General features: G+C 46.0%; 2 protein-coding genes across 2 annotated transcripts; both read right to left on the bottom strand.

The window, feature by feature from the left end:
- Positions 1-780: 780 nt before the first annotated feature.
- LOC121449363 (non-histone chromosomal protein HMG-17-like) lies at positions 781-7,906 on the bottom strand. Its single transcript, XM_041653722.1, has 2 exons — positions 7,795-7,906; positions 781-1,373 (listed from the first exon to the last, which is right to left on the bottom strand). Exons 1-2 carry the CDS (start codon positions 7,801-7,803, stop codon positions 1,116-1,118), a joined length of 267 nt encoding a protein of 88 aa, XP_041509656.1. The 5' UTR covers positions 7,804-7,906; the 3' UTR covers positions 781-1,115.
- Znf667 (zinc finger protein 667) lies at positions 7,857-27,012 on the bottom strand. The gene is made up of 5 exons (XM_041653693.1): positions 26,931-27,012; positions 22,568-22,649; positions 19,981-20,107; positions 16,852-16,944; positions 7,857-9,433 (listed from the first exon to the last, which is right to left on the bottom strand). Exons 2-5 carry the CDS (start codon positions 22,598-22,600, stop codon positions 7,857-7,859), a joined length of 1,830 nt encoding a protein of 609 aa, XP_041509627.1. The 5' UTR covers positions 22,601-22,649; positions 26,931-27,012.
- Positions 27,013-27,712: the final 700 nt, after the last annotated feature.

Raw genomic sequence — 27,712 nt, 5'->3', positions numbered from 1 at the left:
AAGAGTTAACACTCAGCAACTTTAAAGCCTGCTAATGCCTAGCTAGCGACCTAATATTATGGGAACAGCAATGACAACTTCCTGGAGCAACCCTACAGAGCCATGCTCAGGAGATGCAACACACACACACCACACACACACACACCACACACACCACACACACACACACACACACACACACACACACACCTACTCATCCCAGAAAGGGAACCCACTACAGACCAAAGCAGTGATAGCATCTAAACCAATGAGGTTTTTGGGGTTTTTTTTTTTTTTGGTTTTTGTTGTTGTTGTTTGTTTTATTTTTTTCCAAGCCAAACTGTATCCAGCTTTATTAAAGACACTTTTCATAAACAATCATGGTTTTCCAGGCAGAACATCAATCAGTAACAGTATACAAGAACTTCCAAACTCCCTTCTTGTATCGACTACCAAAATCAGAAAGCCACTATAAAACCTGGTGAGTCTTCATTGGATGCTCTGCAAAGGGGGAGGAGTTTAGAGTGAGGGCTGACATTTCACATCGAGGATGTTGTTTCACAACTCTTCACAAGCCGACCCTGACTTTCAGGAAATGAAATGAAAATGGCAGAATTATCAATCTGCAGATCCACAATCTTCTATAAAAGAAACCGCTGCGCTTTTGAGGACACTCAATGATATCACTGCAAAGTCTGGATTGCCCAACAGACTGGCAAAACCAATTTTGGGGATCAGGTTCCAACAGGTCTCTGGTCTTAAGGGAGTTAAGTCTATGTTGATGGTACAGGGGGAGGAGGATATAAAAATGAACTGAGTTTTCCCACACAAGGCATGTTGTGCCATGGTGGCCGCACATGTCAACATGTCCCCAGGACGCCTCTCCTGGGACAAGAGGAGTCTTTCAAAATTATCAGGGAAAGATGTTTTCCATCATGAACCATCATTCATCCAGCTTGGGAGACACTGCTAGTGACACATGTTCCCCCCCACCCAAAACAATGAAGCTAACAACATAGCTTTTTTTAAAAAAAAAAAGTAAAACAAAATTCTGCATTTTTATAAAACTTGATAAAAAATAGTATTTCAAACTGTACAGTCACCAGAAGTACACAGTTATCAAAAACGCACACATTTCACTTGGCGTCTCCAGCACCTTCAGCTTTTTGTGCCTGGTCTGTTTTGGCGCCTCCATTCTCTGCAGGATTATTGGCATCCTTACCAGCATCGGCCTTCCCCTTCTTCCCCTTGGGTACCTTCTCTCCCTTCTTTGCGGGGGCCTTTTTAGGCTTGGGCTCTGGCTTTGGAGGAGCAGGTTTAGCAGACAACCTTGCCAATCTTCTCTGTGGCTCGTCCTTCACCTTGGCTTTATCTCCTTTAGTATCCCCTTCAGCCTATAAAGATAGAAGACAAAAATTTGTAACCTCGGAGGTAAACCTCAGCCATCGCGACCTTAAAAGAAAGCGACACCACGTTTCTAAAACGTATCGACTCAGCTTCTCTTAAAAGTAGTCTACTCTGGCATATCTTGTAGGCAGTTCACCACTGTAGATAAAGTGTTTGGGGCAGGCATTTAATAGAGAAATTTTTGCATCTATATTTATAAGTGGTATTAATTTGTAATTCTCTTTCCTTGTTGGGTCTTTATGTGGCTTAGGTATTAGGGTAACTGTGGCCTCGTAAAAAATGGGTACTATTCCTTCTGTTTCTATTTTATGGAATAACTTGAGGAGTATTGACATTAACCCTTCTTTGAAAGTCTGGTGGAATTTTACAATAAAACCGTCTGGCCTTGACTTTAAAAAAAAAAAAAAGTAGTCTTAGTTGGGGATGGAGCCCCAACAAAGGTCGAGGCCCGCATAGCAGACCCCGCGGGTCGGCCTCCAGGAAGCGCAGGAGAAGCTGGAGCGGGGCCGGCTAGTTGCCAGGCCTGTTTGTTTGTTTTAATCTGCATTTTATATGTATGTCTAATGCCTAAGAAAGCCAGAAGAGGGTGTCAGATCCCCCTGGAACCTGAGTTATAGTTAGTTTTGAATTACCACGAGGGTGCTGGGAGTCTCTCCAGCTCCCAAATGAGTTTTTATTGGGGTTCCTAGCAGGAGTATGGATGAGGGGTTACTTTTAAGAGTAGGGATTACAGACATGGATGCTACCATATCTGACTTTAACATAGATTCAGGGGATCCAGCTGAGGTTGAGAGGATTTTGTGGAAAATGTTCTACCAGCATTGTCTTGTTTTTATTTGTATGTGTATGGGTGTTGTGCCTGTATGTTTGCCTGTGCACTATACGCATGCCTAGTACCTTGGGAGGCCAAAAGATGGCATCAGAGCCTCTGGAACTGGAGTTGCAGCTATGAGCCACTGTATGGGTACTGAGAACTCAAACTGGGTCTTTTGGAAGAGCACCAAGTGCTCTTAATCACCAAGTCATCTTTCCAGGCCCCTATTGTTTGTTTTGTTTTGTTAACTACGAACTATCTATTTAGTAATCCAGGCTAGTTTTGAACTCATAAGTATCTCCCCACTTCTGCCTCCTGAGTTCTGGGATTAAAGGCATATACCATGCCTCGCCCTGCTTTATTTTTTGAGAGCATCTCTCAGTGAACCTGGAGCTCACCTTTTCAACTATTCTGTCTGACCAGCAAGCCCCCCAGATCCACCTGTTTCCACCTCCCACAACTAGAGTTACAGGCTGTAAAGCCTGACTTACATGGGTGCTGGAGATCTGAATGTAGGGCCTTATGTTTGTGTTTTGCATGTGTAACATGCATGTAGCTTGAAGGTGAAGTTGCTAAACACTTTTTTTTTTTTTGGAAAAGGTATGTGGGTAGCTTAAGCCAAGCAGGGATCCTGGTTGCTAAGCCATCCCAAACGCTTACCTGCTCCAGATCTATCTCTTCTTTTGCTTCTATTGGCTCCTTAACGTCATTTAATTTGTACCTCTGTAAGTGAATTTATGTCCATTTAAGAGTGTGTGTTCTTGGAAATTGCCCCTTTATTATAGCTTTTCTTTTCTATGCTAAGAATTGAATCCACGGCCTTAGCACAAACTAGGAATTACTCTATAACTTTTATCATTTATTCCTTGTTTTGGTTTCAGCTTTTCAAGTGCTTATACCACCTATTACCCCTGCCACCCTCACCCTCTCTCCACACACACACATATGCACACACACACACACACACATGCACACACACACACACCTACACACGCACACCATTATACATTTAATTTCCGCATTTAAGGTGTCTTTTGGCAGTTCAATCTTATATATCCTTTATAAAATTGCATTTTATTGTATGTGTATGAGGACAACCTGCTGCAATTGTTTCGCCTTTCTCCATGTAGACCCCAGGGATTGAACTCAGGTCGATCAGGTGTGTAGTCTAGAGTCATTTGGAGTCTTATCTGAGGAATTTCCCAGATCAGACCGTGAGCATGTCGGTGGAGGACTGTCTTAATTGGAAATTGATGTCTGTGAGTAGGCACCACCATTCCCTGAGCAAGATGACCTGAGGTATACGAGGCAGCTAGCTAAGCATGAGCCTGGGAACTAGGAAACAGCATTTCTCCAGTTGCTGCCGTCTGAGTTCCTACCCTGACTTCTCAGTGATGGACCCACCGTGCCCTGCAAGTGTGGCCAAATAAACTCACTCTTTCTGAGTTGTTTCGGTCAGTGTTTGGCACAGCGAAGTGGAGTACACGGACTCTGTTACCACTGAGCCACATCCCAAATGGGACACCGTTGACCTGGAGCCAGCCTTCCAGGCAGATTAGAAGACAAAGATTTGGGCAGGGGTGAAGGTGGGTAGACAGGGAAAGAGAAAAATGTGCCTCTTCTTGACCTCTTCTGTGCAGTGACCTTATGTTTGTTTACAGATCTGAAAATTTAACATTTAAACAGCATGCCAGCTGCATTTACCCTGCCTGCAAGTTGAACTTCCATAAGTTTTGGTTGTTTTCTTACTTGTATTAGACTGTTTATTGTTGAGACAAAATACCTGAGCAAAACAGGGAAAGATTTATTTTGGTTTTATCCATCATAGTAGGGTGAGCAGCATAGTAGGGCAGAACTCTCATGTGGTAATTAGAAGAGGGAGGGGAGAGGGGAGAGGTAGAGAAGGCTCTTGTGAAAGCTCCCCAATGTATTAGTCAGCTTCAGCTGCCGTAACAAAATACTATTAAATTTGTTGACGTGAAAGGGGAGATGGGGGTGGAGAAATGGCTCAGCAGTTTAGAGCAGAGGTTCAATTCTCACCATCCACATGGTGACTCACAACCGGACCTCCAGCTTCAGGGAATCGGATGCCTTCCTCTGGTCTCCAAGAGCACCAGGCATATGCATGGTGCAGGCAAAACATCCATACATATAAAATATTTTAAACTCTTTATTCTTCTCTCATACAATGCATTCTGACTGCAGCTTCCCCTCCCTTCCCCTTCCACTCCTCCTAGTAGCCCCACCTCCCCCTCTCCTCCAGATCCACTGTGCCTCCATTTCTCTTCAGAAAAGAGCAGGCCTTCCAGGGATAGCAACCAGCATAACAAGTTACAATAAGACTAGGCACAGGGGCTGGAGAGCTGGCTCAGTGGTTACAAGCATTGCCTGCTCTTCCAAAGGTACTGAGTTCAATTCCCAGCAACCACATGGTGGCTCACAACCATCTGTAAAGAGGTCTGGCGCCCTCTTCTGGCCTTCAGGCATACAGACAGAATATTGTATACATAATAAATAAATAAATTAATTAATTAATTTAAAAAAACTTTCCTTTAAAAAAAAAAGAGTAGGCACAAACCTCATGCCAACCTCATGTTGGATGAGGCAACCCAGTAGGAGGAAAAGAGTCCCAAGAGCAGACAAAAGAGTCAGAGACACCCCCCACTCCCACTGTTAGGGGTCGCACAAAACCCCCAAGCTAAACGACCATAACACGTAGAGGACCGAACACAGACTCATTCAGGTTCTGTGATTGCTGCTTCAGTCTCTGAGCCCCTGTGTGTCCTGCTCAATTGATTCTCTGACTTCAACCCCTCTAGCTCCTGAGAGGGCTTGTGGTGGGGCAGCAGAGCCAAGACAGGCTCTCCTGGTAGCCCTAATAGAGACTAGGTTTTAGTTTCAGTTCACTAAATGGAACAGAGCTCAACAGACTGTGCTCAGTAAAACCACAGCTTAGGCGCAACCGATCAGCAGGCGCCTTCTGCTGGCTCAGCAGGCGCCCCACAGCCTTTCTGCTGGCTCAGCAGGCACCCCAGGGCCCCTTCTGCTGGCTAAGGCACTCCACAGCCCCCTTCTGCTGGCTCAGAAGGCCCCCAAAGCTCCTTTGCTGGCTCAGCAGGCGCCCCCAGTCTCCTGATAACTAAAGATAGTGTTCCCTACCCTGCTGCTGGAAGGTCCCTAACTACTAGGACCTCCCATCAATCAGTCCCATGCTAATTTTTTCCCCACCAATCAGCCCCAGATTAATCCCTCCTCCCTGGAATTCCTCTAACTCTGCTAAAAAAGGAGCTCATGACCTGCTTTGAGGGTCACCAGGTGCCACCCCAACATTGAAATTAATAAAGTGCTCTTGTTACTGCATACGTGGCTGTTGGTCTTTCCTTGGGGGCTTCTCTCAGACCCTAACAGCTTCTACAAGCCTTTCTCCCCCTCTTCTGCAGGGTTTCCTAAGCTTGGTCTAATGTTTAGCTGTGGGTCTGCCTCTGCTACCATAAATTTATACGTATAAATAAAATTTTAAATTTAAATTCTTAAGAAATTGTTTTAAAAGACAGGGTGGGGCATGACTCAACCCCTCAAAGACACAGCCACACCCCCATGATCTAGTTTCTCCAGTAACACCTCACCAAAACTTCCCAGAGTCACCTGCCAGCTGGAGATGATGAGCCTATGGTGGACAGTTCGTATTCAAACCCCAACACTTGTGGTCAAAATTAGACCATCTTGGTCAAACACTATAAACTTTTCTTAACAAGAAACAGGTGTTCTCCTAAATAGCTTTTGCACAAGGAAAACTCATACAAAAGAGCCTGACTGTATACAGTTGAATCACACAGAAGAATTCGGACTTTATTTCTTATACAACGTACACAAGCTGGAAAGAGGGGCAGAAAAATACACTGAACATGTTGGATAGCTCAAAGGGAAACAGCCAGTACACTACCCCAGGAGTACTTCCATGAATTTATCACCTCGAGGTGCTACAACCCACTATCACAGACTGGTTGACTTACAGAGAAATGAGGTTCTCACAGTTCCTCCAAAGGCTGGAAATCCAACATCAGGGTATCACACTGGTCAGTGGTAAGGGCCTTTTCTTAGTTTGCAGATGGCCGTCTGTGTTCTCACACGGTATAGAAAGAGATCAAGCCCTCTGGTGTCTCTGATCAATACACTTATCAAAAAGGCCCATCCACATCATGACTTCATTAGTCTCATTTCCAAATATCACACTGAGGAGTTAGAGCTTTAACATATGAGTTTTGGGGTAACACAAATGTTCAAGCCATAAAAACAGTTACTTTTCGCACAACAACTAGCAATATTACATGAAAATGCTGTTTATTTATATAAATATAGACAATTTATGTTCAAATAAAAAGGTAAAAAATAACTTCTCCCTGCTCTGAAGTTCCCCATTCTCCAGTCTCTCCTGCCCACCCAACCCCGAGCCTGTCTTAATCACACTAAATTTTCCCAGTGCATCTTGGCATCCACGGAGTCAGTGTGCTACTGACTGCAGCACACCACTGCCAACACTACTTTAACACTTCTCTGTTCTCATCCCAACACATTTCTGTCAGGAGAAGAGGAACCCTGTTTCCTGTTTCGTTTTTGGTTTTTCTTTTTTTTTTTTTTTAATTTATTTATTTATTAAGGATTTCTGCCTCGTCCCCACCACTGCTTCCCATTTCCCTCCCCCTCCCCCGATCAAGTCCCCCCCCCCTCATCTGCTCGAAGAGCAATCAGGGTTCCCTGACCTGTGGGAAGCCCAAGGACTGCCCACCTCTATCCAGGTCTTCGTTTTTGGTTTTTCAAGACTAGGTTTCTCTGTGTAGCTTTGGAGCCTGTCCTGGAACTCGCTCTGTAGACCAGGCTGGGCCTCAAAATCATAGAGATCCGCCTGCCTCTGCCTCCTGAGTGCTGGGATTAAAGGTGTGTACTACCACAGTCCAGCTGTTTCCTGTTTTGCCTGTTAGTCTTTACATACAGTTCTGAGAACAGACTCAACACTCCATTCTCCTGGGACCTCAACTTGGGCTCAAAGCACCATCTAGAGAAAGATGGACTCACAGTTCCATTTGATTGTATAAATCCAGTGAACTGTCCTCAAAACTACACTGGAAATAAAATAGCAACTGAAAAACCCTGGGCCAGTATCCTGAGCGTACCTCAGCTGATTTCAGATCTTCAGTTCAAAGTCCGCCAACTACTTTTGTGCTTTGGCTTTCAAGGGGAGGATATCATAAAATGGCCCCAAAGGCACAAAACATTTTATAGGCAGATAGTTCCCTCCCTCCAATTAATGATTTCTGATGTAGGATTTTTCAGCATTGTGATGGCACAGAAGCAATATCCATTAGGCTAGAAATTGTGGTCTTTTGCTAGGCTGAAGATGAGCAATAAGCAGTATGATTGCTCTCAAGTTGCTGGGCAGCAGGATCAGCTGAGAACAACTGAACTCCACGTTATACTGCGCTGCTAAACAATCACATTTGGTAGGGTAGCTATGCTAAATACAGTTCTGTTTTAAATGTTTCAACTTATGGTGAGTTTATCAGGACATACATCGTAAGTCGAGAACACTCACGCACATTCTCCATGCCTCTGAACACTTCTTTGACATCCTTTCCAGCTTTTGTAGTTAGCAGCAACGTCAGGACTTTTCCTCTGAATGTGTGCTCTGATGTCGAATCAGAGATGAGCTCCGACTATACGCCTTACCACATTTGCTACATTCGTACGGTTTCTCCAGAGAATGACTTCTCTGATGCCGTATAAGGTCCGAGCCGCTACTGAAGGCCTTCCCACACTCGTTACATTCGTAGGGCTTCTCCCCAGTGTGACTTCTTTCGTGCAGAATGAGGGATATGCGCTGAGTAAAGGACTTCTTGCATGTCTTGCATGCGTAGGGCTTCTCTCCAGTGTGAATTCTCTCATGCTGGGCAAGATGAGCGCCCTGGCTGAAGGCTTTCCCACACTGGTCACATTCATAAGGTCTGTCTTCACTGTGGATTCTCTTATGTCGGGTCAGAGATATCCGGTGGCTGAACGCTTTCCCACATTCTTCACACTGATAGGGCTTTTCTCCAGTGTGGATTCTTTGATGTTCAGTAAGAAATGACTGGCGGCCAAAAACTTTGCTACATTTATTGCATTTGAAAGGCTTCTCTTCTGAATGAATGTTCAGATGGACTTTAAGGTTTTTAATGCCACAAAACATCTTTCCACATTCCTTGCATTCGATGAGTTTCTTTTTCCTTTTATGAATCTTCTGGTGTTGAATAAGGGATGAATAGCGATGGCAGACCTTCTCACATTTATTGCACTTAAACCGCTTCTCCCCGTTATGAGTTCTCAGGTGCAGAATAAGGGTTGAAAGGCGTCTGAAGTCTTTCTGACACTTATCACATTTGTAGGGTTTCCCTGAAGTGTGAAATCTCTGGTGAAGCATTAAGGGTGAGATCCTACTGAAGGACTTCCCACATTTCCTACATGTAAAAGGATGCTCTAAATGCCAAGGTCTCTGCTGGGGACTCTGGTGTAAGGCCTTCCCTTTTCCATGAGTTTTCTTTCCGGCACAAATTCTTTTATTTACAAGGACTGTCTTCTTTTTGAAGTCTCTCCCATATTTACTACACTTTTGTATTTTCTTTCTACTGTGAATTTTCTTATGAAGTATAAAGGATGACATTCGGCTGAAGGCTTTCCCGCATTTTCTGCACTGGTGAATACTCTCAACCATGTGATTATTATGGGGTACACTGAGATGTGGGCATGAACCTGGAGCCTTCTCATGGTTAAAATTTTCCTTTCGATTATGAATCCTCCTATGTATCAGAAGAGTTAATTTTTTATGAAACTTTTCCCCACATTTATCACATTCGTAGCTTTTCTCCCGACTGTGAACTCTCTGATGAAGAATGAGGGAGAAGATCTGTCTGAAAACTTGTCTACAGCTACTGCATCCGTAAGACCTCTCTCCAGTGTGAAAGGCTTGATGAAGTTTAAAAGACAGACTTCGAAAAAAGGTTTTTCCACAATTATTACACTTTAAAGATTTCTTGCCTGAATGTCCTTTCTTGGGCTTTCTTACAAATGAATTTTTGTTTTGTTTTGTCCTCCCGGTGGTGACCTTTTGTTGTGAAGAAACTGGTTTCTGATGAATACTTTGCACAGATTTGTTACATTGACTTGGTGGTAACTTCTTGGTCTCACACTTAGACGCTGATTCTGAAATATACCAGGAAGTTAGAATTAGTTTCCTGTGCTGAAGAAAAAGGAGTCATTATAATTAGTGGTTATAACAGCACAATGCTAAGAGGAGAGAACAATGTGTCTTTCTCTAGACCCCACTACTGTACTAAGTCTTGTGCTGACTACTTTTGTCTGTTTTCTGAGACAGGGTTTCTCATGTAACAGTCTTGGCTGTCCTGAAACTCACTTTGTGACCAGGTTGGCCTCAAATTTTAGAGATTTCTTTATTAATGGCCTTCTTGCTTTGTGGTGATTACTTTGAATCATCAGTGTGACACAATCCAGAACCCCCAGAAGAAGAACATCTGAGAATGTCGTAATTACCTTTGCCTACTGTGGGCAGCACCATCCCTGGGTTTGGGTTCCACACAGAATAAAAAGAAGGAAGCCAGCTGTGCAATGCATGCATTAACACATTTCTCAGCTCTTAGCAGTGGACCTAAAGCAGCTAGTTGCTTGGACTGTAACCTAGAACTGCGAACCAATAAACCCTTTCTCTCCTAAGATGCTGTTTTCTGGGTATTAATCACAGCAACAGGAAACAGACATAGGACAGGGCTTTCCAGAAATATTTAGTAACTGGAATTCAGGAAACATTGAAGTTTGAAAGAGAATAAATCACTTTTATATATGTAATATATTTTATAACATATACATTTAACTCCATAGACTGTTCATTAGTTAAATGTATTTCACTATGTGAAATTCATAAAAGGGAATTAAAAGGTGTGGTTACTTGGGATTAAAAGTGGAAATAGAAATTAACTGTAAATGAGTAAGAGATGTTACCCGTGTGATGAAAACCTCTAAAACTGGATTATGGTAACATCAAACTTGATAAAGTTATGAAAAATTGGATTATACTCATAGTGAATACCTCTATAAAGTTATAAATCCTAAAAGCACATTCTTGAATACCGAACCCTGAGAACACGAATGTACTAACAGTCACTTGGAAAGGACACGCTCCCACCTGTTGAGCGGCCTGTAGGCTGTGTGATGTGCTCCAAGTTTGCTAGTTTTTGTGAGGTGTCACCTATGCGGGATGGGCCTTGGTGATGCAGCTGGCTCTGAGTCATATGTCTGCTCCTGTAAGTAACCCCTGACCCACAGTCCTGTAAGGAACCCCAATAAAACTCAGTGGTTCACCAAACTGGACTTTGGTGGTATCCATACTTTGATCTATTGTGGGGTCCCTATTTGGGGTGAGTAGGTGTGTATGTTGTCTCCCCATGAAAAGCTTTGTCACACAATACACTCTGGGGTGGGCTTCTGATGACGTAGCCGTCTTTGAGTCATTTCTGCAAATAACGTCAACAAAACACCCTGGTCCATCAAGTTGGCCTTTGGTGGTATCCTTATGTTGATCTGTCATTGGTTCCCTGGCTGGGGTGAGTAGATGTTTGTCTCCCTCTCCCAGCAAACTGTTAGGTAACAGTGGGTGACGTTCCACAGGGTGATGTCCTGGGCTACATAAGAGATGGCTCAGTGGTTAAGAGCACTGACTGCTCTTCCAGAGGTCATGAGTTCAATTCCCAGCAACCACATGATGGCTCACAACCATCTGTAATGAGATCTGGTGCCCTCTTCTGGTGTGTGGGTACACATGGAAGCAGAATGTTGTATACATAATAAATAAATAAATCCTTCAAAAAAAGGATTATGTTTGTGCACATAGCGCGCACATGTGTGTGTGTATATATACATGTATATGTCAGATATTCATGTTTACTTTAAAAGAAAACACTCAATAAGCACAACCATCCTTAATTTAACTTCTTGGCTCTCATAGCTGTCTCAAGTTGCTGTCTGTGACTTCTCTGTGATGAACTCAAAATACAAACCAAAATTAACCCTTTTGTGGTTGTTTGAATGAGAATGACCCCAGAAGGTTCATATATTTGAATGCTTAGCCACCAGTTAGTGAGACTGGGACAAGGACGCATGGCCATGAGAAGTTGGTGACGCCTTTCTGGTAGAGGTACAGGCTGTGAGGTTTCCAGAGCCCACAGGAGGCTCAGATTTTTCTCTGCCTGATGCCTGCAGATCTAGATGGAAAGCCCTCAGCTACTGCTCCAGTTCAATGCCTGTTTGCTGTCTGCCCCGCTGGTGAGGGACTAGACTGGCCCTCTGAAACTGTGGGCAAGCCTCCAGTTAGAGGCTTTCTTTAATGGGTTTCCTTGCTCATGGCGTCTCCTCACAGCAATGGAGCAGTGACTTCCCCTTATGTGCATCTCTCAGAGCATTTTACCACAGCTGATGGACAGTAATTAGGACAGGAAGCGAGCTACACTATATTACAGTATCACACATCATCACAAATAGCCCCGGCCTTATGCAACATACAGACTAGGGCCGCTTTACCTTTCTCAAGTCTGGACAGTCAGGAGCAATGAAGCACATGCTACTCCATGAATGCTGGGAAAAGTTCTGTAATCCTGCAGCTGTTTAATATCTGGTAATAACTATCACAACTACTAACAGGAGAACAGGATGCCAGAATTACACTCTGGTAAAAGGAGGAATTAGGAAAAGTAACAGAAGGGCTGGAGAGATGGCTCAGCAGTTAAGAGCATTGGCTGCTCTTCCAGAGGTCCTGAGTTCAATTCCCAGCAACCACATGGTGGCTCACGGCCATCTATCTGTAATGAACCCCTTGGTTCTTCCACAGATCCTAAGCAAGGTATTTCGCCTGGGTCTTAATCCTCATTTGTCAAATGGGGATGACAAAGATTTCCACAATCATTGGAGAGGATAGAAGAGATAATGAACTTGCAGGCCTTGGCACAGAACCTGGACCTAGCAAGCGCTCCATAAACTGATTGCTATCGATTTACTGAGAACATCTTTATTTTCTCAGGCACTGCTGACTAAGTCAAGGCCTTGTACACTCTAGGCAAGTGCTCTGCCACTGAGCTATCTCCAGTCCCCTCAGGGAAAGAAAAAGGTGCGCCATCCTTTTTCTAAGCTAGTGAAAATGAACGTTGAACTGCCATTACGCTGCAGTTCTGTAGATGGCGCTCATTTGCTAACTCTCCTTGCTGGTTAGACTCGGCTCTGACCCATCACTGCTGTGGTTCTCAGCCTGTGGGTCTCACCCTCTGGGGGCCAAATGACCCCCTCACAGGGGACACATATTAGATATCAGATATTTACATTAGGATTCATCACAGTATCAAAATCACAGTTATGAAGCAGCAGTAAAATGATTGTACAGCTGGGGTAACCACCACATGAGGAGCTGTATTAAAGGGTGGCAGTGTTAGCAAGGCTGACAAATACTGTAGTGCAGTGAAAGGAAAAACACTAAACTGTCAAAGGGACTAGTCAAGGAACTGAGACCCAGAGGCGTGGGGTACAGGTTTTTGGGAGTCACGGGGGTTGTGCTCACTCCTCCAGCAACTAGGACAGCAGCTGAGAATCCATCCCTAGAGAGGCTGCTGAGAATCCATCCCTAGAGAGGCTGCTGAGAATCCATCCCTAGACAGGCAGCTGAGAATCCATCCCTAGAGAGGCTGCTGGGATTCCATCCTAGAGAGGCTGATGAGATTCCATCCCTAGAGAGGCAGCTGGGATCCAGCCCTAGAAAGGCTGCTGAGATTCCATCCTAGAGAGGCTGCTGGGATCCATCCCTAGGGAGGCTGCTGAGAATCCATCCCTAGAGAGGCAGCTGAGGATCCATCCCTAGAGAGGCTGCTGAGAATCCATCCCTAGAGAGGCAGCTGGGGATCCAGCCCTAGAGAGGCAGCTGGGGATCCAGCCCTAGAGAGGCAGCTGGGATCCAGCCCTAGAGAGGCAGCTGGGATCCAGCCCTAGAGAGGCAGCTGGGGATCCAGCCCTAGAGAGGCAGCTGGGATCCAGCCCTAGAGAGGCAGCTGGGGATCCAGCCCTAGAGAGGCAGCTGGGGATCCAGCCCTAGAGAGGCAGCTGGGACCCAGCCCTAGAGAGGCAGCTGGGATCCAGCCCTAGAGAGGCTGCTGCAGTTGGTGGTTTCCTGGCAACTCTGCAACAGGAAAGCAACTCAGAGATCTCTAGAGAATAACCCTTGAATCTAGTCACACTTCTAAGTGGTGTGGGACAGTTCTATATTCTGTCAATTATGTTTTAAATAAACGCTGATTGGCCAATAGCCAGGCAGGAAGTATAGGCGGGAAAACCAGACAGGAAGTAGAGGTGGGGCAGAGAGAACAGGAGTATTCTGGGAAGAAGGAAGCTTCCACCCCCCACCCCCCAGTCCTGCCCAGACCATGGAAGAAGCAGGATGTGACCTGCCCCGCTGAAAAAGGTACTGAGCCATGTTGCTAGCATATACTAGAATAATGGGCTAATATAAGTTATAATAGCTAATACAAAGCCTGAGCTAATGGGCCAACCAGTTTATCATTAATATAGACTCTCTGTGTGAATTTCTTTGGGACTTACCAGCTGTGGGAACTGGGCAGGACTGGAGGGGCCCACAAGCAGGCCCTCATGTTATACTTCTATGACTCAAAACAACAAAGGGGGAAAAAACTAAAATGAACAACTTACATAACTGCACTCCTATTAATAAGAAATTAGAATCCAAATGGAAACGAAATACAACATGACAAAAGCAAACTATACAAACTGTGCACAGCCATGACCATCACTTTTGTAAAAATTACTTATCGACAACTAGGTAGCCTTAGTTGTTAACTTTTGCTTTTTCTGAACCATATGTAACATGGCTAAATTTCATCTGTGACTTAAAACAGCATTATGTCATATAAAAACATTTCTTCTCGTGTCAAGATGAAGATGGAAAATGAAGATAGGACCTTCGATTTACATTGTGCTGACATCTTCTCTTAAAGAAAAAATAGTAGTAGCTGTCCCCATTCCCCAGAGTCCTTGACTTTTGAGCCATAAACTCTTGAGCAAGATTATAGTACAAGACATAAACTCCCCCCAGGGGAACAGGGCTCAAACCCAATCAGAGAGTGTCTGGTTACCTTCATCACCTTCCTGGCACCGCTGCACCACAACCTGTGCACAACCTGTGCCTGACAGGTTGGTATTGCTCTGGCTTCTTTGTATTACATAACTTCCTGGGGTTTGGACATGAAAACATTCCCCAGAAGGGCTTGTGTATTGAAGACTTTGATCCTTAGCTGGTGGGTCTAATTGCTAACAGGGGATTAGACAATAAGGGCCCATAAGCTTTCATTGGTAGATTAATCCCTTGATAGATTCCTAATATGCTGGCATTATTGAGAGGTGGTAGAGAGTAAGAAGAGCTGCACCTAGCTGAGCGGTGGTGCGCACGCCTTTAATTCCAGCACTCAGAAGGCAGAGACAGGTAGATCTCTATGAGTTCCAGGCCAGCCTGGTCTACAAGTGCTAGTTCCAAGACAGGCCCCAAATCCACAGAGAAACCCTGTCTCAAAAAACAAAGAAACAAATAAACAAAAAAAGTTGGACCTAGGTGGAGGAAGTATGTTACAGAAGGTGTGTCTGGAAAAGATACACCTTGTCCCCAGACCCCTCCTGGCAATCATGTGACTGAACCATCCTTGCTCCATATTCCCACCACTATGCCTCTTCTTGGGCCTAAACACAATGGATCCAGTCCACCCTGCACTGAACCTTTCAAAATCATGAACCAAATTAACTTCTCTTTATGCTGCACTCAGTATCTGTTAGTGACTGAGAAGTGATAAAACACACTTAGACGCTCTCAATCACTAAAGGCTGCGCATCAGTGGCCTTTCTCTCTGGTTTGTACCTAGCTCAAAGACTCAAACTAAATGATGTCTACCTGGGACAGCCAAAGAGGAATTTATCTGCCGAGGGAAGTCACTGACTAGCAGCCAAAATGAAACGTTACAGAAGAGATGAACATTTTGGTTTGGTTTTGTTTTGTTTGGGAGACGGGGTTTTGCTGTGTAATAGCACTGCTGTCCTGGAACTCCCTCTATAGACCAGGCTGGCCTCAAACTCACAGAGATCCGCCTGCCTCTGCCTCCCGAGTCCTGGGATTAAAGGCGTACACCACCATGCCTGGCACGGTGAACACTTTTTAAGAAATAACAGAATCATTCAAATCTGAGCATTATCAAGAGTGTTGTCACCAGAGACCAGCCGATATCCCTTCTGATCACAAATGAGAAAGCACAGACATGGGGTGTCAGAGGCATGGAGGATGAAGACCTGAATTTCTGGGTACAAAGGCAGACTGACCTCTGATTCTGGGTCTATCAAGTCACAGGACCTCTCTAGATGGCAGTGCCCCGTTCACTTATGATGCCACGGTACTAATTTATCCACCCACTACAGCCTGCTGGGAGGAAATGACCTCAAAGCGTACCTGACACCAAACAGAGACTAAATGAACATTTGTTATTCTCGCCCTAAGGTTTTATACCTGAGCTCTTTGCACAGGCCTGAGGCTTTGTCATGCGTAGTGGCAAGCTCTCAGGTAACATCTCAAAGAAGAAGCGCCCTCGTGACTGTTGAATACAGATTCAAGGCACACACCACTATGAAGTAAAGTTTATTAGGAGAGTCTCAAGATCACAATCAGACCTCAAGGCCTGAAGAGTGTGGGATAGTAAATGGTTCAGTGTATGTGAGAACCAAACATCATTTGGGGTCTTAAATGGAAGAAGAGGTTTTACCTGGAGAGGATCTTCTTTTCAAGTGAGAGTAGGAGACAGGGTGAGAAGATGGGAGGAGGGAGGAAGGAGGGAGAGCACTCTCACACAATGAAAGCCTCCGAGACAAGAACCATGAGATGTGTGGCTGGGAGGAGGCCAGAGGGGCCTCTTCAGAGAAGTACCCAGAGCGATCTTTAGAGAACTCTCTCAAACCCAGAAAATATCTGACTTTTATAATATTTCAAGGAGTAGCAGAAAGTTTTATATCACAGGATTTACGTTGTATATCTGATGAAAAGCATGGAAGGTTCCTGGCACTGGCTAAGACATACTTTAGGCGCTACAAAGACCACAGCACAGAATGGCTCCTTAACTCTCTGCCCTAGGGAGGGGTTCAAGCTGGAGCTGAGTTTCTTCAGGTGGTAGAGGCTGGCCTCTGAAGAGTAACAACTATCCCAGGCAGAATGCCCACTTCTCTACTAGGATACCGGGTAAAGGCTCTTGGAACTCAATCAGGTTTTGGGGTTGAAGCCCTCAGGCGAGGATTAGTGTCCTTATAGTGTTCCCTCACCCTTCTGGCCCTATGACGATACAATAAGAAGGAAGTAGGTTGTCACCAGATACTACTTCTACTACAGTCTTCCTCTTAGAATTACCAACTCTCAGGACCGTGTATGACATATTCTGTGGTTTACAGACAACCCAGTAAATGTACTACTCGTACATCCTTCTGCAACTTGAAGGATAAGACCTAGGCCTTGGTCCTCAGCCACTCACCAGGGCCGCGGCGCCGTCTTGATGGCTCCACCATCCATGGTGCTTTCCCTTTCTCCAACAAGGTGATGATATTTGGCCTCCGGCAGGCAAGACCTGGACACGGGACAAATAAAGAAAGTGGTCATTACGTGGGCACCACTGAAATAGGAGCCATGCCCTGTGTCAATAAAATGCGGGTTTGTCATTACAATGGAAATACACAGAATGTGAGCGGTAGCTGAAGAGTGGAGGTAGGGTAGGGAAGAAGGTGGAGAGATGGCTCAGCAGTTAAGAGCACTGCCTGCTCTTCCAAAGGTCTTGAGTTCAATTCCCAGCAACCACAATGTGGCTCACAGCCATCTTTAATGAGATCTGGTGCCCTCTTGAGAAAGAGACCTGGTCAGTCGTCCTCATCAACTTAGACCATGAACCCAATATGGACAGGTTCCATAGAACCTCCATATATGGGCTGCCCATGCATGCTTCAGCATTGTCAGGACATAAATTTCATTTATTTCATTTCAGGGAAGAAGGTAGACATGGTGATTTCTAGGGTCTCTCATATCTTAATGATAGCAAGTGCACAGGGGAGCTTTTCAGGTTGGGCCAGAGAAATCAACAAACCAACAGTGATTCAAGCTTGAACCTCCATCCAGTCCCCTAACCTCACAAGAGGGCTAGTGAGACACTGACCAATCAAACCGATGCAATGAGGTCTTTATAAGCCCAAAGCAGGAGTTCAGAGAGCACAGAGGTCGCTGAACATGTGGGGAGCACCATTCCTAGAGAAGGCATTCTGCACTCTTTCCCCTGAATCTCTCCTGATTCCCCTTTTCTTTCTTTCTTTCTTTCTTTCTTTCTTTCTTTCTAATATTTAGTTATTTTATGTATATGAGTGACCTGTCTTGACACACATCAGAAGAGGGAATCAGATCCCATTATAACTAATCTTTGGCTCCGACACTGACCCAGGTAAGTAGTGTCAGAATTGCAAAGTCTGTCCAATATCTAAGTAAGAATTGTTTGGTGCTGGAATAACCTCCACCCCTCTGGTGTCAGACTATTCTGTGCTGAAGGTTAAATGTGAGAGATGGCTTAAAAATGTTATAAGGAGAAGAGGAAAACTGAGTTTTATACAATAGCGTTTAAACTAACTGTGGTGGTTTACATGAAAATGGCCCCCATAGCCCTTTGGAAGTGGCACTATTAGGAGGTGTGGACTTGTTGGAGGAAGTGTGTCACTGGGGAAGGGGCTTTGAGGTTTCAGATGCCCACGACATGCCAGTGGCACTCTCTCTCTTCCTGCTGCCTGCCCACCCAGATGTAGAACTCTAAGCTACCTCTCCAGCCACCATGTTTCCCGTCAAGATGATAATGGACTAAACCTATGAACTCTCTCTCAGCCAGCCCCAATTAAATGCTTTTCTTTCTAAGAGTTGCCGGGGTCATGGTGTCTCTTTACAGCAATTGAAGCCCTAAGACACTAACTCTACAGAATAAATTACTTTTCTGAACATAGGGTCAAATGCTCTTGGGACAAGGTTGTAAGTGATCATCCTTCAGCTCACTCTAAACCGCCACCATTCTGTGACCCATTGTTATGCTGTGCCTCCACTCAAGGCTTTGAGGCCAAAAGTGTACAAAAGCAAGAAATAAGCACTGGAGAAATGGCTCAGTGGTGATAAGTACTGGCTGCTTATCCAGAGGTCCCAGGTTCAATCCCCAGCACCCACATGGCAGCACACAATTGTCTGTAACTCCAGGACCCGATACCCTCACACAGACATACATGCAGGCAAAATATCAATGGACATAAAATAAAAATAAACAACTAATTTTAAAAAGGATTAAAGAAGCAAATAATGTAGTTATATACAATAATTTCTATATAAGAAATTAACTTTCACATATGCACATGCACACACACACACACACACACAAATAACCAAAAAACAGCAACCTGGACCCATTAAGGATTTAAAAAGTGAAAGAATTTGATCTTACATGGCCCCAAGCTCTGCAATCTAAATATCCCTTTGCCAGATTTGCCAGTCAGAGTTTGTGGTGGTTTGAATAGAAATGGCCCTTAATAGATCCACAGGGAAAGGCACTATTAGGTGTGGAGGAAATGTGTCACTGGGGAGGGGGAATAGGCTTTGAGGTTTCAGATGTTCAAGTCAGACCTAGGAGATCTGATGCCTTCTTCTGGCCTCCACAGGCATCAGGCAGGCACATGGTGTACATACATACAAACACGCAGGCAAAACACTCGTACACGTAAAATAAAATATACAAATTATAAGAAAGTGTGGTTTATAAATGACCCACCAATTCCATTCATAAATTTATAGCCAAGAGAAATAAAAATATACACCCCCAATCCTGTTCATGAAGCTAGGTAGTGGTAGTGCATGACTTTAATCTGGGAGGCAGAGGCAGGAGGATCTCTGTGAGCTCAAGGCCTGCCTGATCTACAGAGTGAGTTCCAGGCCAGCCAGAGCTGTTACACAGAGAAACCTTGTCTTGAAAAACAAAAAACAAAAAAAAAATCCAAAAACCTGTTCATGACTGCCCACATCAGCAATTCATTAAAAGTACAACAACCCAAATACCCACCTGTTAATAAAAGATAAATGAGACAAAGACATCTAGCCAGACAATGTAATTACTCAGTAATGAACCAGAACAAAGTACTGATATGTGCTGAAACAGGGGTGAACCTCAAACATTACGCTAAGAGAGAAAAGGCTGTGTGTTTATAATCCCATTTGCACACAGGCTCAGACTGGCAAATCCAAAGAGACAGATGAGAGCTAGGGATTGCCCACTCTCGAGGGCTACATGGGCATTGGAAATGAATTGCTCTTGATTACAGGGTTTCTTTGGAGAGTAATGAAAACTCTAAAGTCCTAAAATTGACCATGGTAACTGATGTCTAATTCTGTGATTACAGTAAAAATCAACCAACTGTATAATTTAGATGGAGACCTAGGCAGACACACACACACACACACACAGAGTCATTAAAAAGAGATGCGTACAAATTAAGTGGCTTCCCTTTTCCTGAGCAGACCGACTGACACATGCCCTTCACAGGTAGGTTATGGATTGATTACTGAAAGGGTGAGAGAGGGGAGCATGACACCTTACCAAGAGAGACCAGATTCTGATAGTTCTCCAGCATGACATCTTCGTACAAATCCTTCTGAGTGGGACTCAGCCATTCCCATTCCTCCCGTGAGAAGTAGATGGCTATGTCCCCAAATGTCACCGATGCCTGAAATGAATAAAGTTATGTCTATTCAACCACGAGCTTCAAAAATTCCTTCTGCAAAAGATAAGATCTCCTGAGTAAATTGGGAACATAGGGACCATGGTAGAGGGTAGAAGGGGAGGGTAAAATAAGGGAGGGGAGTGGAGAAAAATATATAGTTCAATAAAAACAATAAAAATATTAGAACAAAAAAGTTCCCTCTGCGCGATAGAGAAAACAGCAAATACGTGAGACACGTCATGACAGGAGCTCTGCGACCAAAGAGGCAGAGGTACGAAATAAATTTAATTATGCTGCATGCATTCAAAATCAGAGGACCGGACTGGAGAGATGGCTCAGCAGTTAAGAGCACTGGCTATTCTTCCTGAGTTCAATTCCCAGCAACCACATGGTGGCTCACAACCATCTATAATGAGATCTGGCGCCCTTTCCTCGCCTGCCAGCAAGCAGAACGCTATATACATATAAATGAATAACTCTTTACAAAATAATAAATAAAATAACAGAGGAATTTGGTTTTTCTGGTTTTTATAGTTAAGGCATTTTTTTTTTCTCTAAGTATCTGGTTCACTCGGTATTCACCCTTAGTGGTTGTGAACCATTGCCAAGAGGATCATAGCAGTGCTACAAATGGGGAGACTAAGGCCTCGAGAGATGAGGTAAACTACTGCAGTTCACACATTTACTAAATCAAGGGTGCAATCACATAGTCTGGCTCCTTCAAAATAAACAAACCCAAACACTCTTTAATCAGGTTGTCCCTGGCTCATGGCAGCAAAGGAAGATGTGTGAGTGTCTGGGGATGTATGCACATGCTCACTTGTGTGTACGCATGTGTGAGGGTGCACATATGCTCACGTACACAGAGAACAGAGGCCGGCAATCAGCATCTTCCTCAGCTTCTCTCCACCTTGCCTTTCAAAGCAGGGCCTCTCACTGAACCTGGCGCTCACCAGTTCTGACAATGGTCAGACAGTGAGCCCCCTCTCTCTACCTCCCCAGCTGTGGGATTACAGATGCACACTGTTCAATCTGGCCTTTATGTGTGTCCTTGGAGAGGCAGGGGGTGTGCCATGGTGCAGGTGGGTCTCCGAGGACAACATGGAGGGCAAGTTGGTTCTCTCCATCCGTAATGTGGGTCCTGAGAATCAACCTCAGGTGACCCTTACCTGCTGAGCCATCTCGCTGGCCAGCACCTTGCTTTTTAAGTCTGGATCCTGATTGAATGGCAAGCACTTGCTGTCATCCTCCTCAGCTCTGGAAACCCTTACACAGACTACCTAGGTCTTGCTCTGGGTTGCTTGACTACTGCTCCCATGAAAATAGGGGAGGGGAGGAATGTGCAAAATGTAAAAATGAACCGAATTTTGTTAATACAAACATACCCAAGAGAATCTAAGCCCCTAATGAAAATACAGTTAGTCAACAATTTGATTTTGGTTCTGGGAAACCGAAGCAGAAGACCCAGCCACTCCGTGTTGTGGCTGAACCCTGACCAAGTCAGAAACGACAGGGAATGTATTTTGATGTATAGTTATTGGGGCAGCGAGAGAGAACAGGCACATGTAACTGAGGGAAATGTGTTTTGTTAGCGTGAGACGGGGCCTCAGGTATCCAAGGCTAGCCTGGACTCACTATGTAGCCAAAGATGACTCCATCTTCCTGTCTCTATCCCCTGAGTACTGAATTACAGGCATGCTCCGCCTCACTCTATTTATGGGAGGGGTGCGGGGGATCGAGCTCAGGGTTTATGCATCCTAGTCAAGCAATCTGAGCAACGTCCCCAGACAGGGTTTCTCTGTGTAGCCCTGGCTGTCCTGGAACTCTGTAAACCAGGCTGGCCTTGAAGTCACAGAGATCCATGTGACTCTGCTGGGGTTAAAGGCGTGCGCCACCACTGCCCGGCTGGAAATTATAGAAACTGCCCTTGAGTTGCTGTGACGCTCATCTGGTCATCTCCAGTGGTGAAGCAGGTCAGTCAAAAGACTTGTGCACCCCACTTTCTCGTTTCCAAATTATACTTCTCATTCTTGTACCTTAACCAGGCACACTTCTTCCATGTGAGTATTGGTTTTACAAGAAACAACAAAGTGATACAACTGGATTAATCTGGCACATACGCACCTACCCCTTCGGCTGAGTGGGTCCCACCTGGGTACTCATCCCCAGCCAAAGAAACTACAGAGCTCTCATATTCTTTCTGGGGAGGGCAACGCTGAGTCCTGCAGAGCCCCTGCGGATGCTGAATGGACCATGAACGGTCTATTGTGAACACAGAGGAAAGGAAATGGGACCCACCGCAGCTTTCTGAGTGCTGGTTACTTCTCAGGTCCCATCTCCATAGAAACGGGAGGACCACCAGGTGCCGCATCCATCTCCCTCAGGCAGGAAATCTCCAGAAAGCAAACAAATGGGCCACATCTTATAGACAGACTGGAGCACATGGGAGGGGTCACCACTCACCTTGGACTTTGATTTCCCTCGTGCTGCAGGCATCTTTTCCCCCCGACTTTGATGATCCACATTCAGAGGCTGAGGCAGAGTGCTGGCAGAAAAGAGAGATCACGAAGCTCAACGGCTTTGGAGTGAACCCGAAGTTCCCAGTCCCCAGTCCCCTCTCCATAGGCAAAGGTGGGAACAAGTCTGTCCGTCTGTCCATCCATCGTGAGTGTGTGTGTGTCCCACTCTTAGGGTGTGTATGTGTGTGGTTTGTGTGTATATGTGTATCCCCTCTTAGGGTGTGTATGTGTGGTGGTTTGTATGTGTGCATGTGTGTGTATGTGTATCCCCCTCTTAGGGTGTGTATGTGTGGTGGTTTGTGTGTGTGCATTTGTGTGTATGTGTATCCCCCCTCTTAGGATTTGTATGTATGGTGGTTTGTGTGTGTGCATGTGTGTGTGGTTTGTGTGTATATGTGTATCCCCCTCTTAGGGTGTGTATGTGTGTGTGGTGGTTTGTGTGTGTGCATGTGTGTTTGTGTGTCCCACTCTTAGCTTGTGTATGTGTGTGGTGGTTTGTGTATGTGTATGTATGTGTGTGTGTGTCCTGCTCTCAGGATTGGGAAGGGGCAAGGAGGGAATCACACAACACTCCGTCTTTACAATCACAGCAGGCTCCTGATCAGGACACAGATGAAGACTATGCAGACACCCAGCCCTTCTTCTGACTGGTGGCTGCTGGTGTCAGGCCCTGCCATGAAAGTTAAAGCAGGAAGGTACGTGCTCCCGTGTACCATTTGTTCAGGCAAGGAAAACAAGTCCACACGGCACGTAGTGACTTAGGTCAAGAGCAGGGATCCTGACTCTTCTGTTCACTGCCCTACTCAGAGCTACTACACCCAGAGAAGCTGCCTAACAAAAAGCAGGTGCTGGGGCTGGTGGCTCAGCTGCTGGAGAGATATGGACCAGCAGGCACTTAGCCTTGGGCTCCACAGCTGCAGTAACAGAAACTGGGCGTGACAGCGCATACATACCCTGGGGGGTGAAAGGAGGACTAGGATAGGGGACCAAGTGACGCGGTAGTCAGGAAAGGCCTCTCCGAGCAGGCAACAGTGAACTGAGGTCTGAATGTGAACATGTGAGCCACAGGGCACAGGGTAGAGCCAAGGTACTGTGCTAGACAGGCTTGATGTCTAGAGGGATAGAAGGCCGGGTGCTAAGGCAGAGTGAGGTGAGAAAGGCTGGTGGAACCAGATCGTGAAGGTGGCGCAGAGTGGCTTCTGTGATAAGATATTACTAGGGGAAAGGTGAGAGGAGCTGAGCAGAGAGACTAACCAGACTCTGTAACAAAATTTGGAGGTGGCAGCATTGCATATAAACTGCTTTGGTAGCCATAGAGAAGGCAAGACTGGTATTGGATTAATTACAATAAAACTCACATGTATATTTGCACTAACTTGGTGTAACCATTTTTCCAAGGCAAGGTTTATGAAATGTAAGCACAGAGTAATGTAAGCACAATTTTTATCTGCAATGAAAATTGGTTTAGATGTATTAGTACATATCTACAATGAAAATTGCTATAGATGCACTAAGGCAAACAAGTTGTAACTAATATTAATAATAAATTTATGTCTTTTTAAGAATGTGGCTACTGGAATATTTAAGTTTATATGCCTCTTATGTTTTCAGACAGTGCTCCATATATTACATATGATACATTATTGCACTGTTCTTTTTTATTCAGAACTCTTATTATTTCCCCATCTATATAATTACTTCCTTTGCAGTGCTGCAGACTGAAACTAGAGCCTTGTGCATGCTAGGCAAGCGCTCCAGGACTAAGCTCTATCCACAGCAGAGCGCTGGCTGATCACTGTTTACTTAGTTAAAATCACAAACCCACATACAAGTGCATGCTCCGTGTAGGATCAAGAGCAGGGATCTTGACTGGGATGTGGATGCTGCTCAGGAGGGAGAGGACTTGCCTAGCATGCAAAAAAAAAAAAAAAAAAACTGTTTCCAGCACCACGTGAACTGGGTGTGGTGGCAGCTTCCCAGCACTGGGAGGTAGAGGCAACACTTCCTGGGCTACACAGCAAGCTGGAGCCAGCCCTGGATTCATGAGACCCTGTCTCAAAAACAAGAGCAGAGACTCCACACCTGTGGACTGACCACTAATCCATCCTGAATATGCTTGTGTGTGCTGACAGAAGTGGGATTCCATCTCCCTGTGCTGACAGGACACTGTAAAGAGACAGCAGGGCGAGCACTCCCTCATCCCACAGCCTCTAAAACGTGTGCCTTCCAAGAGAGCAGAAACAGGGACAAACTAATCCCCTACTGGGAAAGCAGGAGATCTGGAGAAAAAGAAAATAGTCTAACTCTTTACTGAATAGTAACGTGTCCCACATCCTTAAAAAAAAATGGAGTCACTTAAAAATAAGTTTAGGTCTGATGACAGTTTACCCCTAAACACCCTCAAAGAATGCCATCCTCACACCTGGTGCTATTAAGAGCAGATCTGTGCAGATCTTTATTTGTTTGTTTTTGCAACACTCTTTCTGTGATGTGTCTATGGAAGACACAGAAGGAGCTGAAACTGGAAGCATGAACACTTCCCTCTACAAACGGTGAAGGGAGGTAAGTGGAACGAAAGCTAGGCTTGGCTAAGTTTTGATGCTAAACAAGAATTTCAAGATGATCTATACTATTTATGGGAAGCCATCTTCTCAGGAAGCTAGATTTATTATGCTTCTCTCTTTGTGGGACAGGCAGTAGTTAAGGAGTAATAGTAATAATTACTGGTTTGATTATTTAAAAGATTAATAAATACTGAGTATGCATAAAGCTTTGAAACCATTAAACCTGAGGGCAATTTGTTACAGCAGCAACATTATCTTCTGTTCTTTCCTTTCAGGTTATAGACCCAATGAATGGTTGCTTCTTCTGTCAGTGATCAATGCTGAAAAAACATGGCTGGGATGAAATGAGGGGTTTGTTGATGATGCCTGAGGAGACTCAACAAGGTCACTCCAAAAGGGTTCTGTGACTGTCCACCCAATGTGCTACTGGATAAAGGTGGCTGGCCCCAGGCCCTCTGCGCCTACCCCCACCACCTCCATTTATCTCCCTCCAGATACCCTGATTAGGAAGACACACAACAGGTTCCGCAGGTCAGGGTAGGCTTCAGAACCATACTTGGGCAGACACCAAGAAGGCAAATGCTTGCCTAGGGGTAGAAGGGGTGGGGGATGCACCAGTGCTCCAATCAGAGAGACCAGAACATCTGCTGGAGGTGGAAGATGGCCAAATTCCAAAGCAGACACAAATTCTTCTCGGATTCCACACAATCCTACCTGGACACAGGTCAACAGCAAGCACAAAACCCGCACTCCCAGAACTACAACAAAGGCCAGACCCTACCTACACCGCACTCACTATGTCCCAGGCTGCACTCCGGGCCTTTCATTTGTTATTCCTTTAGCCTCCCATCAACACTTTGACGGGCTGTTGTACAGAACCAAGTCTCATCCTTAACAGGTTCAGTTTCCCAGAGTAGCCATCACATCTCCTGCTCTAGAGGAGCCCGTTGCCACAGTAACAAATGAGATAAGGCACAATCAATCACACATTGGCACACATTCAACAAAGCCTCAGACATCTGGTGGTGCGCAGTATCTCTAGACTGTGATCAACAGCTTCCTCTCTCTCTCTCTCTCTCTCTCTCTCTCTCTCTCTCTCCCTCCCTCCCTCCCCCCCCACACACACACTCTCGCACATGCACTGCTAGCGACAACAGAGACACTCAGAATTGTGTGCCCACGGCCCCTCCAGCCTGCGGGGGGGGCTTCCTTTTCTCACCACGACGCCACAAATCAGGCACCTGTTCCTGGGCCTCACAGACCGTGCACCCCCAGACTGTGACAAACAGCCCCATCGGTCTGTCACACTCGCTCACGGGTACAACGGAGATGTTCACAACTGTGCTCCCAAATCCTTTTCGCACGCCACAGATTACGCAGTTGGCACACGCACCTGCTTCTTGAGGCCCACAGGCCTACTCAGTCTCCATTTCTCTTCTCCCCAACCCTTCCCTCCCTCCCTCCTCCCTCCCCGCCTCTCTCACACACAAACACACACACACACACAAACACATAAACACACGTGGAATCACCTGACGGATCCTCACACCGGGTCCACCCCACGGGCCATGCCAACCGTACACGGGGCTTTAGGAGTGCACCGAATCACCTCGGATCACGAGAGGAGTTCAAGAGTGATCGACCCACGCAGACCGGCCGCGCGCACACGCACACACACACACACACACACACGTCAGCAATCATTTCCACGGAAACCTCGCTCGCGGTCAGCCAGTCCCTCACCTGCCTCCCAGCTGTCCTCAGCCTCACAGCTGCGACAGAACTGCCAGCGACTGAGCCCCCGCGCCTGCGCACTCGCCGCCCGGACCCGCAGGGGTCCCCCTCCAGGGCTGTCCCTCCCTCCTTCCGGCGAGCAACACGTAGAGGAGTGTGGCCCCGCCCCCGGGGGCTACCCCGGGAGCGCGGAGCTACGCCCCCTGACGCTCCTGCAATCGGAGCCCGGGAGACAGAGCGAGGCCACACCCCTCACAAATTTGCACTGCGGGCGCGGGGAGAGACGCGGTCATCCGCGGACGCGCGTGCGCGTTCCCGCCGGGCTCCGGGTCGCGACCCTGTGGGGTGCGTCCATCCCGGGTGCTTCTCCTCGCAGCGCCCCACACCTAGGGCGCAGTGGGTCCCCACGCGTATCACGCCGCGCGCAGTCGCGAGCTCGCACCGGCCAGCCTCCGGCGTGACATGCCCAGCCCCTGAGGGAGGGGCGTTTCCGTCTCCGTGCCCGCCTGTCTGGAGACCTAGTGACCCGGGGCGTGGAGCGGGGGACGGTGGTGGACGCGGAGAAGGAAGAGCGTCCCGCCCTGGAGTCCGGTTGAAGCTTCTCCTAGCCGAGCGCGGGAACTCCCGCACAGCTGACCATTGCTCAAGGCCTTACTCCCTCCCAAACTGCGGACCTGAGATTTTTAGGAATTTCCGTAGAAATCCCACTTAAAGGGGAAAGCTCGTCCTAATCTTCTTGAGAAACCCTAGTCATTTCTGGTTCTCTCTTATCAAATCATAACTCCCACCCA

Source organism: Microtus oregoni, unplaced genomic scaffold, assembly GCF_018167655.1.
Source record: "Microtus oregoni isolate MIOR12 unplaced genomic scaffold, Mior012 000006F_ref0000085, whole genome shotgun sequence".
Taxonomy (NCBI): domain Eukaryota; kingdom Metazoa; phylum Chordata; class Mammalia; order Rodentia; family Cricetidae; genus Microtus; species Microtus oregoni.
This window is presented reverse-complemented; position numbering and strand designations above follow the sequence as displayed.